The following is a 15,610-nucleotide window of genomic DNA, read 5'->3' on the forward strand; positions in this document are numbered from 1 at the left end:
AGAAAGATAAACAATGCTAAAAATAAAATAGTAAATAATATTTAAAAAATAATTAAAATAAAATAGAAGAATAATTAAATGGAAAAGAATGAAAAAAACCCAAATAACTAAATCATTAAATAAACAGACGCAAGATTACATGTTAAAGACATTAAACGCAGTACATATGTTGGCAGTCTTCTCTCTTATTGTGGTGGTGTGACCGGAAGCGGCCGTTAGCTGTCATGGTTGACTCTTATTGTGGTGGTGTGACCGGAAGCGGCCGTTAGCTGTCATGGTGGACTCTTTTATTGTGGTGGTGTGACCGGAAGCGGCCGCTGCTGTCATGGTGGACTCTTTTATTGTGGTGGTGTGACCGGAAGCGGCCGCTGCTGTCATGGTGGACTCTTTTATTGTGGTGGTGTGACCGGAAGCGGCCGCTGCTGTCATGGTGGACTCTTTTATTGTGGTGGTGTGACCGGAAGCGGCCGCTGCTGTCATGGTGGACGGTGTTGTGTCGGTAAATCTCTCCTCGGTGAGATTTAACGGAAGATGCTGAAGAAACGGGAGCTGTTGGTAAGTTAACCATCCCTCTCTCCTCCTGGTGGGATACCGAGCCGTTAAAGGGCTGAATACCGGCTATGACTGGTGGAATAGAGCCGTTATAACCGGCGGTAGCTCCGGAGCGGAGCCCCGCCGCGGAGGCTGCCCGGCGGCGGCAGGTCGGTGGCTTCCCCCGGAGAGGAGCTCCGGGCTCGGCGTCAGCCCGCTGCTGGCCCCGGGGGGATGCTAAGGGTTAGCTTTCAGTGCTAGCTGGTGACTAGACAGTATGGCGGGTAGCCCGGACGGAGCTCCAGGCAGCGGGGGCTGCTGGTGTTGTTGGCCGAGGTGGAGGCATCAAGGCTCGGTCACCGGAGCAGAGACACACCGGAGCCGGAGCTAATGAGCTAACGGTGGCTAACAGGGACAGAACAGTGTGTGTGTGTGTGTGTGTGTGTGTGTGTGTGTGTGTGTGAAGGTTATATATTGTCAGTAGGATTATATCAGCAACAATACAAAGTAAAATAATTGTATGAAGAAAATGTTATTATTATTATTATTATTATTATATCATGCCACATTCTCCACTAATCTACTTTTTAAAATTATTTTCTATTATTACAAGTGAATTCTTCATTCAGTTAGCAACAATACAAAGTAGAATAATTGTAAGAAAATTATTATAATATGATGGCACATTCTCCACTAATCTACGTTTTTTATTTTTTATTGTTATTATTATTATTATTATTATTATATTATATCACGGTAATTCTCCACTAATCTAGGTTTTTTTTTAAATTATTAATATTATTATTATTTTAATTAAGGGTTAGAAATAGTCAGACAACTTACATTCATAATAACATCACATGACAGACTTAACAATGTGTGTGTGTGTGTGTGTGTGTGTGTGTGTGTGTGTGTGTGTGAAGGTTATATATTATCAGCAAGATTATTTCAGCAACAATAACTTCAGTTAAAGTCAGAGCTCTGATTACAGATGAATACTTCAGACAGTTACCAACAATACAAAGTAAAGTAATTATATGAAATAAAAAATATATTATTATTATTATTATTATATATTGGCACATTCTCCACTAGTCTACGTTGTTGTACTTGTTTTTTTATTATTCTTTTTCTTTTAAATTGAGGGTTAGAAATAGTTTCCACTCAGACAACTTACATTCATAATAACATCACATGACAGACTTAACAATGTGTGTGTGTGTGTGTGTGTGTGTGTGTGTGTGAAGGTTATATATTATCAGTAGGATTATTTCAGCAACAATAACTTCAGTCAATGTCAGAGCTCTGATTACAAGTGAATTCTTCATTTTTTCCGAGAAATAAGTAACACTTTTCTGAGAAAACTCACAAATTTACCTGGAAAAAAAATACACATTTACGAGAGAAAAACTGACAAATATCAGAGAGAAAAAAATCACAAATTTACAAGAAAACAGTGGGGGGGGGGGGGGGGCACACACAAATTTCTGAGATATAAATGTATACATTTACGAGAAAAGTTCTGAGAAAAAAGTGACAAATATCAGAGAAAAAGTGACACATTTATGAGGAGAAAAAAAACTTATTTATGTTACAAATTTACAAGAAAAATCACAAGTTTACCGGGAAAAGTAACACATTTCCGAGAAAAAAAGTGACACATTTATGATAAAAAGTTATACGTGTATGAGAAAAAATTGTCAAATTTATGAGTAAAATTTGTCAAATTTATGAGAAAAAATTGTCAAATTTATGAGAAAAAAAGTGTCAATTTTATGAGAAAAAAGTGTAAAATTTATGAGAAAAAATTGTCAAATATATCAGAAAAATGTGTCAAATTTATGAGAAAAATGTGTCAAATTTATGAGAAAAAATGTGTCAAATTTATGAGAATAAATTGTCAAATTTATGAGAAAAAATTGTCAAATATATGAGAAAAATGTGTCAAATTTATGAGAAAAAATCGTCAAATTTATGAGAAAAATGTATCAAATATATGAGAAAAAATATCAAATATATGAGAAAAATGTGTCAAATTTATGAGAAAAATGTCAAATTTATGAGGAAAAATTGTCAAATTAATGAGAAAAAATTGTCAAATTAATGAGAAAAAATTGTCAAATTAATGAGAAAAAATTGTCAAATATATGAGAAAAATTTGTCAAATTTATGAGAAAAAATCGTCAAATTCATGAGAAAAAAGTGTCAAATTTATGAGAAAAATGTGTCAAATTTATGAGAAAAATGTGTCAAATTTATGAGAAAAAAAGTCAAATTTATGAGAAAAATGTCAAATTTATGAGAAAAAAATTTGTCAAATGTATGAGAAAAATGTGTCTCATAACTTTTTAAAAGACAAGATGTTTTTTTTTTCTGGACTTGATATGTAGTTGTTTACATGCCTGTTTGTTTACATTAGTCATCACCATGTTGGCCAGTGGAGGAGCTCCTTCACTCAGTCAGCTGATCTCTGAGGGAGGCGGGGCTCACACACACACACACACACACACACACACACACACACACACAGTCAGTCTCTCCAGTAGCAGCTGGAGCCAGTCAGTGTGTCAGAGTGAGAGAAGTCTCCGTGGGTTGAAGAGCTCCAGAGAGTTTGGAGGATAAATGGAGTTAGTGCAGAAGCTGAGATCAGTTTCAGGGAGGAAACATGTTGGATCTGATCAGGATGAGAGAGGAGACGCTGCTAACAGCAACCAGCCGGTACGTTAAAAAAAATACAATTATATGAGAATAATAGAGACACAGACTGGCATTACAACGAAGCTGAACGTGCTTTTAAAACGGCTTTTATGTGTTTTCAGAGTTTAAAATAATGCTGCAAGGGAAAAAAAACTCCAGCCAGAAAAAACCTCCCAAACAGCCATTTAGCTGTTTATATATTACTTATCATATGAATTTTAATATTTATCTCAGTGCAATTTTTTAACGATATGGACTAAAAATCATATCCTGATATATTCAGGCTGAATATCGATATACGACATATATCCTGATATTTTTATCTCAAATTGAGATTTCTGTCTGTGTAGATTATAAGGACATACTTTATTAAACTAAATATATTTCACTTTATATGAATGAACAATATAGCCATAATGAGGCACAATTCATTGTTTTGTGTTAAAATAATATTTTTATATTTTTAAAACATATTTTGGATTCACAATTTCATTACTGTAATGCGTCCAGATAAAAATGTCATGGTTTGCCCACACTTATATACAATAAATATTTAATAAACTTTATAAAAATAAATATACATTTGTTTAAAAATGTTTAATTTAACACAATATAATCAAACATAATGGTTTTTAACAATGTATAAAGAACAAAATCTGACTGAAAATTGATGATATAAAATGGTTAAATGTTACGGTAATGATAGAATTGTTTGCATTAAAATATGTGTATATTTTAATAAAATACATGTTGGTGATACCAGCTACCCTTGAACATATTTAATTGATGGCCAAAGAAAAAAAACCTTTTGTTGTTTTTTTAATTTAAAAATGTGTTTTACGGTAATTAAATTTGTTGCTCACAGTGTCTCTAAAAATGTCAGAAAATACCTTAAAATTCTTTAAATAGATTATAAATTCATATTATAATAACAGTGACTTTAGATTGAATTTGTTATAAAGAGTCAAAGGAATGTTGATGAGAATCACCCTAATGTTCAGTCAAAGTCAAATAAAAATATGACATGTCACAAGTAGTTTTATTGTTTGTTTAAGTGAACATAAATACTGTATGTAACAGGAGAACCCTTTTTTTTAATCAAAGCTCCATAAAGTGACATTTCTATAAAAAATATGTTAAATATGTTGTGTGAAGTTTGGCTGTCTGGTTTCCAGTCCGAGTGTCTTCTTGGTCTGCAGCCTTTAGTGCTGAGGAGGATGAATGAGGAGGAGTTGTGACAGGAGACAGTTCACTATCAGTTCTAAACATATTTAGGGTGTTTTTACTCTCTTTTGGTCTCCACAACCTTATTCCTCTCTCCTCTCTCTCTCTCCATTACAACTACATGCGCATGGTCAATTATGCAAATTAAGCGATGACGTCATTTCGCGACTTTTAGCAACTTTTTGGAGCCAAAAGCTAGTTTCCTTCCTGAGGAGTTGGTAACACTTCTCGTGGCCACGGACACACAGCACCGTGCTGGAAAAAAATCTAGGGGAAACACTGATATATATATATATATATATATGTATGTATATATATATTAGAAATTTTATATATATGTATGTATGTATGTATATATATATATATATATATATATATATACATACACGGTGGTGTTGTGGTTAGCTTTCTCGCCTCACAGCAAGAGGGTCGCCGGTTCAATTTGTAACTTTTTTTCTCAGATACCTGTCACTAATTTCTCGCAAATTTGTGATTATTTTTTTTCCCGAGAATTTTCTTACTTTTTTTCTCGTAAATTTGTGATTTTTTTTTTTTTTCCCGAAAATGTTCTTCCTTTTTTCTCGCAAATTTGTGGTTTTTTTTTTCCCCCGAAAATTTTCTTCCTTTTTTTCTCGTAAATTTGTGATTTTTTTTTTCCCCGAAAATGTTCTTACTTTTTTTCTCGGAAAATTGTGATTTTTTTTTTCCCCAGTAAATTGTCGAACTTTTTCTTGAAAATTTGTAAATTTTCTAATGAATTAGTTTTTTCTTTCTCATAAATGTGTAACTCTGTATGTTTTTTGTACTTTTGTGAGTTTTTTTTTCTCGTAAATTTGTAACTTTTTTTCTCAGATACCTGTCACTATTTTCTCGCAAATTTGTGATTTTTTTTTCCCCTGGTAAATTTTCTTACCTTTTCTTGAAAATGTGTACATTATCTCATAAATTAGATATTTCTTATATTTTGCCCATGCATGCATGCAGCCATGAATCGATTGATTGATCGTTAACGTTATAGATGATCGAGTTTGCAGCTTTCTTCTAAACGCCATCAGACTGACATGATGCTGTTATTAAGACGAAGGAGGCTTTATGCTTATGAATGTTGTCATTAAGGTTCATTGGGTCAGTTTGGTCCCTTTAATGCAGAGTTGAGATTGTTTGAGACGTCTGAAACTGTCACAGTAAAGAAACAAAGTAAAACTCCTCCCACTAATATAAACAGTCAATCTGTTTTCTGTCCTGACATCATCTGTTGGCTGTTGATCCACATGTTCCTGATTCTTCTGCTCCTGTTGAACCTGTTGGACCAGTCACACCTTTATAATTCCTCTTATAGCTGAAGGTTTATCATGTCCTATGTGACCCTGAACGCCCCGCAACACCTTTTACATCACGCACATACATGGAGACAGTCTCATATTGACGGAGTGAATTATTTAAGTTGAAGTTTAAATTTTTTCTCGTAAATTTGTGATTTTTTTTGCCCGGTAAATTTTCGTACTTCTTCTTGAAAATTTGTAAATTTTCTCATGAATTAGATACTTCGTTCTCATTAATGTGTAACTCTGTATGTTTTTTCTTCTTCTCGTTTATTTACCCGTTAATTTATGACCCCCCCCCCATACTATTATGAGGGTTTTTTCCTCGTAAATTTGTAACTTTTTTTTCTCAGATACTTGTCACTATTTTCGCGTAAATTTGTGATTTTTTTTTTCCTTTGGGAAAATTTTCTTCATTTTTTTCTCACAAATTTGTGATTAAAAAAAAAAATTAAAAAAATTAAACTCCGGAAAATGTTCGTGTCTCGTAAATTTGTGATTTTTTCCCCCCAGTAAATTTTCATACTTTTTCTTGAAAATTTGTAAATTTTCTCATAAATTCGATATTTCTTTCTCATAATGTGTAACTCTGTATGTTTGGGTTTTTTTGTCGTATATTTGTGAGTTTATTTTTCCGTAAATTTATGATAACCCCCTCCCCCCCTCGTACTTTTGTGAGGGTTTTTTTCCTATTCATTTATAACTTTTTTCTGTGTTCCCAAACTCAGCGCAGTATTTGTGCTTATTGAATCAAACGTTTGTAAGAGAGGACTCGTCTATAAATATTAGCATGAATGAAAAGTTTCTTTTGTCCGTGGAGAACAAAACGCTGTACAAAGGTTCAACCGGACTGATCCCTCAGAACCTGCTGCACAACATTTTAACCTCTATTTAAAATATTAATATGACTCAGTGAAGGGAGCCGCCTGTTACTGTGTCTGTTATACGAAGGATTTATCTGCCTTTTGTCTTTGAGAATTCACCAACAACAACTTAAATACCTGAACGTGAAGCGTGAGATCAGCTGATCTCTGCTGGGACACCTCAGGGTTTGGACTGGGCACCATCAGACAGATTTCAGCTTACAGAGAACATGAACTTGATTCTGAACTTACTGAAAAGCTGAAAAATGATTAGCTTGCTGTCTGAATATTTGTGTTTAAGTGATTAGAGATTTATTAATAAACCTGGGAGTGAGTTCTGGTATTTTATTAACCAGGAAACTGATCCGGCAATAAGCTCTGAAACACTAAAGACACTGAAATAAAACAATGACAGCTTGATCAAATATTGACCATTGAGGTGGCAGGACTCTATACACACACACACACACATACACACACACACACACACACACACACACACACACACTCTCACACACACACACACACACACACGGTCAGGAATATGACTCGGTTATTATTGGACGTCTGTGTGCAAAAATTTAATTTAAAAAAACTGCAAAACTTCTGTGAAAACTGTGAAAAGTCATTTAGTTGTTACGATTTTTGTGAGCATTTTTCTCATAAATTTTTGATTTTTCTCTCGGATATTTGTCACATCATTCTCGTAAATTTGTGATTATTTTCCCCGGTAAATTCAGGATTTTTTTTCTTGAATATTTGTCACTTTTTCTCCCAGTAAATTTGTCATATTTCTCATAAATTTGTAACTTTTGTCACGTAAATTTTTTTGTTTTGTTTTTTTTCTCTGATGTTTGTCACTTTTTCCCCTGGTAAATTTGTGATTTTTTTTTTCTTGTATATTTGTCAATTTTTTTTCTGAAGTTTGTGATTTTATTCCCACTAAATTTGTGATATTTGTCGTAAATTTGTAACTTTTTTTCTCATAAATTTGTTATCCTTTTCTTGGATATTTGTCTTTTTTTTCACGTAAATTTCTGATTTTTTTTCTTGGATTTTTGTAACTTTTTTCTAGTAAATTTCTGATTTTATGCACACACACTACAGGTTTCTTTGTGCAAAAATTAAATTTAAAAAAAGCAGCAAATAAACAAAAACACCTTCAAGCTGTGAGAAATCATTTAGCTGTGCTGTTTCCAGCCTGGTTTTACTTTCATTCAGCCTCTCGGCCTTTAAAATATCAGGTAAAACCCTGAACTCCTTTGTAATATCAGATAAACCCTGAACTCCTTTAAAATATCAGATAAACCCTGAACTCTTTATAATATCAGATAAAACCCTGAACTCTTTATAATATCAGATAAAACCCTGAACTCTTTATAATATCAGATAAACCCTGAACTCTTTATAATATCAGATAAAACCCTGAACTCTTTATAATATCAGATAAAACCCTGAACTCTTTATAATATCAGATCAACCCTGAACTCTTTATAATATCAGATAAACCCTGAACTCTTTATAATATCAGATAAAACCCTGAACTCTTTATAATATCAGATCAACCCTGAACTCTTTATAATATCAGATAAACCCTGAACTCTTTATAATATCAGATAAAACCCTGAACTCTTTATAATATCAGATAAACCCTGAACTCTTTATAATATCAGATAAACCCTGAACTCTTTATAATATCAGATAAACCCTGAACTCTTTATAATATCAGATAAAACCCTGAACTCTTTATAATATCAGATAAAACCCTGAACTCTTTATAATATCAGATAAACCCTGAACTCTTTATAATATCAGATAAAACCCTGAACTCTTTATAATATCAGATAAACCCTGAACTCTTTATAATATCAGATAAACCCTGAACTCTTTGTAATATCAGAACTCTTCATCTCCTGCGGTGACGATGTGAGTCGACGTAGAAACAGAAACCAGAGAAAATAAACTGAGAACATGAAGCTGCTCCACATTTCACACTCACAGACTGTGTGTGTGTTCAGTGTTCACACATTAACATCATCATCCTCACACACACACACACACACACACACACACACTCTCCTCCCTGTGAGATTTTGCTGTGATGTGAAATCTTCCAGATTCAGTTAAATTCTGAATTTACTTGTTTCTTGTAGCTCCGTTTTTTCTACAGATGATGAACTCTATGAATCTTTGTGTAAATTAGTTTAGTGTGTGTTTTTTTTTTGTATCTGGTTGGAACAGTCAGAGAAAATGAAGTTCCCATCAGAGCTTCATGATGTGAAGCTGGAGTCTGTAACGTGATCCGTTTGATGTTCAGACTGAAGGAGAGACGACTCAGAGTCTCTGGTTTGGTTTCTCTATGTGAACTCTGAGTCTGTGAGGGAAAGACTGACACTTTTGTAGGTTTTTTTCTAGTATATTTGTGAGTTTTTCTTCTCATAAATTTGAGGGTTTTTTTCACAAAAAGTCAATAAAAAATTCCTGGTAAATTTGAAACTTTTTCCCCATAAATTTGGACGTTTTTTCTCACATATTTGAGATTTGTTTTTCTCAAATGTGTCACTTTTTTCTTGGATATTTGTCACTTTTTTCTTGAATATTTGTCACTTTTTTTCTCGTACTTTGTCACTTTTTTCTCGTAAGTTTGTCACTTTTTTTACAGAAATTTGTGATTTTTTTCTCACAAATTTGAGATTTTATTTTTTCAAATGTGTAACTTTTTTCTCGGACATTTGTGAGTTTAATCTCGGATATTTGTCACTTTTTTCTTGAATATTTGTCACTTTTTTCTTGAATATTTGTCATTTTTTTCTTGGAAATTTGTGACCTTTTTGTCATAAATTTAGAGATTTTTTTTCCTAAAATATGTAACTTTTTTTCTTGGATATTTGATTTTTTTTTCTCGTATATTTGTCACTTTTCTCAGAAGTTTGTGATATTTCTCGGGAATTTGTATTTTTTTTCCCAGTAAATCTGTGATTTTTTTTTTCTTTTCTCTTGTTTATATTAAAATATAAACAGTTTTTTTCTTCACCTTTAGTAGCGTTTGATGTGTGTGATTATCTTGACATATTTAATACTTCATAATTCATGATTTAACCATTAACAGGAGCCTGATAGCTGAGTTTAATCAGCTGTGTGGTTATTAATGATTTCTTGAGTGATTCTTCTGGTTTTATCAGTGTGACTCAGCATCATTGTGTGTTTTATTTTGGCGGGGGCTCTGCTGTTGTTTCCTGGGCAGTGGGACACAGAGACACCTGAAATCAGCTTCTGGTGAATAATGAGACCAGGACCAGGATATGAGGCGCTGCTCAGGATATGAATCATATTATAAAAAATAAAACAAACATGGTGTCATTTAATCCTGAGACTGGACGGAGGAGGAGGAGGAGGAGGAGGAGGAGGAGGAGGAGGAGGAGGAGGAGGAGGAGGAGGAGGAGGAGGAGTGTTTGCTCTGGTTGTCTACCTGCTGAAGGAGGACAGAAAAAAGTTACACATTTCTGACAATAATCACAAATTTACCTGGAAAAAATACACAAACTTCTGAGGAGAATGTGACAAATATCCGAGAGAATAATCATCAAATTTACGAGAAAAAAAGTGACAAATATCCGGAAAAAAAAATCTTAAATTTCTGAGAAAAATCTAAAATTTATCGTGGGAAAAAACCCCACAAATTTCTCGGAAATAGGGACAAATATCCAAGAAAAAAAAACCTTAAATTTATGAGAAAAAAACCTCACAAAAGTACGAGGGAAAAATAAAATCTGAAATTTATGGGGGAAAAAACGTCACAACTAAATAACTTTTCACAGTTTTCACAGAAGTTTCGCTGCTTTTTTAAATTACATTTTTGCACACAGACGTCCAATAATAACTGAGTCATATTCCTGACCGCGTGTGTGTGTGTGTGTGTGTGTGTGTGTGTGTGTGTGGCAGCATCCTGTCTGTTCTCAGGCTCGTTCACTCGGCTGCTTCCTCCATTAAACGAAAAGAAATGTGATCATTCATCAGTTATTTGAGTCATTTAACCCTCTGAACCCTGAAGAAACTATGAAAACAGGCATTATATGAGAGTTTGAACCCTCCAACAGGCCTTGAACCTTGAAGTTGTGAAAGTTTCCGTTATAAAAAGTGACCAAATGAAGCTTTAAAGTAAAATTTCGGACCATTTTTAACAATGTTCTCATTACAGGTTTTATCCACCTTATTGTAGAAAGTCAAGGTAAATTGTTGACTAAATAGTGGTTTGTAGAAAGTGTTTTCTTTAAAAATATCACCAAAATACACAGTTTACCGTAGATATCAGACATCAGAAACATGATGATACTTCAATATGTACAATATGTGGAGAAAACTGGGGGGGTTACATGTTTTTTGGTAATTTTGTGTCTCCTTTTAGTATTTTTTTTTTGTAATTTTGAGATTTTTTTTGCGATTCTTTTGAAGATTTAGTTGCTTTTTGATAATTCTGTGTTTCAGGACAACAACATTCAGGACACTTGGAAAAATGTTTATATAAAAATTCCATTTTATTCCAATTTTTGAAAAGTAATTTATCAGAAATTCAACTTTTTTTCTGGTTTACGTCATTCTAACTAATTTTGTGTATTTTTTGGTAATTTAACATAGTGTTTTGGTGATTTTAATAAATTTAAAAAATCCTTTATTTCATGTTATTTTTTGGTCATTTTTTTGTACCTTTTCTTTTTGGTCACTTTACATATTTGGTTTTTGTCATTTTGGATCTTTTTAAGGAATTTTTGTGTGTTCTTTGGTGGTATTACGTTACATTTTTTAGTCATTTTTTAATAACATTCATGTCACGTGTGGGCACTTGGAAAAGTGTTTTAGATATAAATTCCATTTCATTCGCATTTTTTGAAAATAATTCAACTTTTTTTCTGGTTTCTGTCATTCTAACTGTTATTCTGCACACACACACATTCTGTTTGAGTTGTTCTGATTGATTCCACAGAGCTGCAGGACTTCATAGAGATTATAGAGATTTATCTATTATATATAAGGTTAACTGGATAATTACTTCAAATCCAAAATGCATATTTTCCCTCTCCTCTGTAGAAGGTTGGACTGATTCATTCATTCATTCATTCTCTGATCTCTGTGACGGGGCGAGAGGCGAGGACGCCATTGGTCCTGTTAAACCAGTGTTCCCACTCTGCCTGTTGTGGTTCTTAGTGTTTAGTTTGCTGCGTCAGGCGACACCCGGCCCTAACGTCACTCTGCTGCTCTTTTGTCTCTGGTATATTTAAACATGGGAGGACATGGATTCAGTCCAATGATGCATACAAGAACACAAACAAACTGGAAATTATCGCCCACTTTTTAAAACTTTATTTGCTGCTGTGCTCACAAAGTTTGGTCTGTTAGTGTTTTGTTGTTTTAAACCAGAACACCCACTGAAAAACTTTAAACCTGTCTGTCTCTACCTGTCTGTTCTTCCGAGCAAGTTCAGACTTTCGGTGTAAATTAAACGCACCATAAGGCGTTACGGTGAGAAAGTGTTAGACCCACCTTCAAAATAAAAGCAAACACATGTAGCTTTCAAAATAAGAGCACATGGATGTGTTAGCAGAGTCAACCACAGAATTACAAGAAGACATAGAAGAACCCTTATTATCCTTTACAATAATTCTCTAAAATATGCAATGATTCAGATGGAATAGTGGCATTAGAATGTGCGAGAGGCACAGGAAGGAAATTTAGACTTTTAGGGTAAAAATGTTCTCCGGGGAGCATGGCCCCAGACCCCCGGACTCTGTTTGGGTCCCCCATCAAAGTCTCAGAAAATCCTGACAGACAGAAGTTTCCCAGCAGTCTGTTGAGGGTGATGGAAGGAGTTAGTTTTTACAGTGTATGAGTTGCATTGAGGGCATAAAGCTGCTGTTTGTTGTGTTCCTGGTCATAAAGCAGCAGCTCCTCTCTGACCGGTTAAAGTTCACGTCCTCGCCTCTCGCTCCGGCTGAGAGATCGATGTCCAGCTGCCTGCAGGGATCTGGCTCCCAGCCCGCTACAGGCCGACCTGCTCCGGTTGTTGCTGGGAAACCGTGATAAAAGGCTGCAGGTTGTAACGAGGACGAAGCTCTGAGGACCTGAGCAGAGATGTAATATTTGTTTATTCCGTCGGCTTGTTTTGTTTCTGTTTTGCATGTTTTGTGTAGTCAAATGAGGCTGGAGCCTGTTGGGAGCGTCAGGACAAACCTGCTCCGAGTCTCACTGTGTTTTTAATCACTCAGGTCAAGAAAATATGACTTATTATTATTTGGTGTTTTGTTTGAGGTTGAGGGGTCAGTCTGTTGGCCTGGTAGTCCAGCTCTGTCTGTCGAAACCAGCAGAGACCAGATCTGGACTGTGGAGGAGCTAAAAATAAAATAATAAAATGAACACAAAAAGACGTGAATTTACTAAAAAAAAGACATAAAATGACCAAAAAAAGACTTTAAGAATACAAAAATAGACATAAAATGAGGGAAAAGTGTTACAAAGAAAGAGGTAACAAATATCAAAAAACAAAAAAAGACACAAAATGACAAAAAAACAACCTAAAATTACACAAAATAACCCCCCAAACCCCTAAAGTGAATAAAAATACATTAAAAATACTTTAAATAAACAAAAATAGACACAAAATGAGAAAAAAAATTACAGAAAAAGAAAAAAAATACCAAAAATAGACATAAAATGAGAAAAAAGTACACAAAATTACCAAGAAATATGTTACAAAGACTATAAAAAATACATAAAAATTACTTCAAAAATACAATAATAGACATTAAAAAATTAGAAACACAAAATTACCCCCCCCAAAAAACATGTAATGACCAAAAAATATGTAAAATGACCATCAAAAGATGCGAAATGACCAAACCCGTAACTACTTCACTTCCAGCATTTACATCATTTATTTCCCACTCTAAAGTTTTTAGATAAATGTCCTAAATGACGTGAGTTCAGCGACATAAATTGGTCTTAAAATTACAATAATATCCCAATAATTTCCGGGACAACATATCGCTTCTATATATATAAAAGCAGTGGGTGCAGTTGTCCTCCCGTCCTGCAGGGGCAGCGTCTGCTCCAGCAGCAGGAGGAGGAGCAGGAAGTTCCTCCTCTAAGCTGCTAATCAGAAACAATCCTGTCAGCCGGTCTCACCACTCTGGTCTGAGGAGCCTCAGTCAGAGGACACACTGGTAGTTTATCTGGTTCATACAGAGCTGCAGAGAGGGGACCAGGTCCTGAGAAGACTACCAGGTCCTGAGAAGACTACCGGGTCCTTGGTTCTACCAGGTCCTGGGTTCTACCAGGTGTGTAGCTCAGCTAACTGCTGCTGGTTGTCTGTGTTGAGCTGAAGAGGAGCAGAGTGAAACAGGAGGAACCGGCTCCTCCTGAACCCTGACCTCATCACCCAGGTGATTATAGCTGCTGACTCACAACCACACAACAATAACCAGACAGGAAGTACTCATCAAACTAATGAATGTTACATTTAAACAAGCTGCTTTCTGTTTAAATTTAAGTTTAATGTAAAAAGAAATCATTAAAAAAACAGTAAAAGGTCTATATAGGTCTATAAAGGTATATATATATATATATATATATATATATACTGTTTATGAATTTCTTTTTACATTTTCTCTGACGTTAAACTTAAAGTTTAACTGTAAGAAAACAAGGTTGCTTTTTTAATTTTGCATTCAGCAATATAATGTGAATTTTTTTCTGTGTTAAAAGAAAATACATTTTTCTTTTAATCATGCTAATATTTGTATGTAGCTTCTACACTGTAATAAATAAATAAATATATAATAATAATCATTAAAAAGCAGTAAAAGTCTTGCAGCAATAGTTGCCAAAAAAACACAGATAAATACGATTAATAATAAATAAATTATTTATTTATTTAAAAATTAACATTGAATTTAAAGTTTAATATGTAAGCAAACATAAAGTTGTTTTTTTATTTTACATTCAGCAATATGATGTGTATTTTCTGTTTTTTTTTCTTTTAATCATGATAATATTTCAAAGTTGTGTGACATCTATAGATATCTATCTATATATATATATATATATATATATATATATATATATATATACAAATGACCAAAAATAGACATTACATATACCAAAAGGACATGAGATTACCAAAACAAATAGACAAAAATGATACAAAGTAACCCCATAACCCCTAAAATGACAAAAAAAAATACAAAAGTAGACATAGAATGAGAACCAAATGACCAAAAAACCCAAGTAATGACCCAAAAAATATGTAAAAAGACCAACAAAAGTCATAAAATGACAAAAACCGTCACTACTTCACTTCCACCATTTATTCCTCTGCTCTCTAAAGTTTTATGATGAATGATCTCAGTAACAGGAGTTCTTCTCTGAGCTCTGGTTTCTACAGAATAGTGTTGGTGTGTTTGCTGTTGTAAAGTGTTTCTAGTCTGTGTGAGGTGTCAGGTTGTTGGAGGAACCAGCTGTTTGTCTCTCTCCATACATTCCTATGAGCTCTGGTCTCTGCTGGCTGTGGAGCGTCGGCTCAGTTTGGCTGTTTCGTAGCGTTCGGTCGTCTCGTCTTCAGACTGAAAACATTGAAGGTAGATGAGAAATATCTGGGATTCATTCAGGACGAGCTGAGTATCTGATGACTCAGCAGGTGAGTGTTTGTGGTTGACTGACACCTCGGTGCTGATGCTACATTTCACTGTTCAAACATCAAACTGGTGACTTTAGATCCGCCTCAGAAACACGCTGGTAGTAGAAAACTCAACGTTTTTATCCAACTTACAGTGTTTTAAAGTGTTTGGAATCCGTCTGTTGCTGTTTTGGTCACGACAAGATCTTCTGCCAGGTTTTACCCAGGATTCCCCGCTGCAGCAGCGTTGTGTTAAAGAAGTTTTCATAGCGGAGACAGACAGACTGACTGACTGACTGACTGACTGA

General features: G+C 34.3%; 1 protein-coding gene across 2 annotated transcripts in view; it reads left to right on the forward strand.

The window, feature by feature from the left end:
* The first annotated feature begins 301 nt into the window (after positions 1 to 301).
* atp2c1 (ATPase secretory pathway Ca2+ transporting 1) overlaps positions 302 to 15,610 on the forward strand; it is a 45,572-nt gene continuing 30,263 nt past the window's right edge. The window contains exon 1 of one of the 2 annotated variants that reach the window (XM_059338911.1): positions 302 to 555. In XM_059338911.1, the coding sequence (XP_059194894.1) occupies positions 532 to 555 (24 nt within the window). In that variant the 5' untranslated portion in view covers positions 302 to 531. Of the gene's footprint in view, positions 556 to 12,419; positions 14,071 to 15,610 lie in introns of those variants that run through there. The other variant, XM_059338912.1, reaches the window with a different exon arrangement.

Source organism: Centropristis striata, chromosome 8 (assembly GCF_030273125.1).
Source record: "Centropristis striata isolate RG_2023a ecotype Rhode Island chromosome 8, C.striata_1.0, whole genome shotgun sequence".
Taxonomy (NCBI): domain Eukaryota; kingdom Metazoa; phylum Chordata; class Actinopteri; order Perciformes; family Serranidae; genus Centropristis; species Centropristis striata.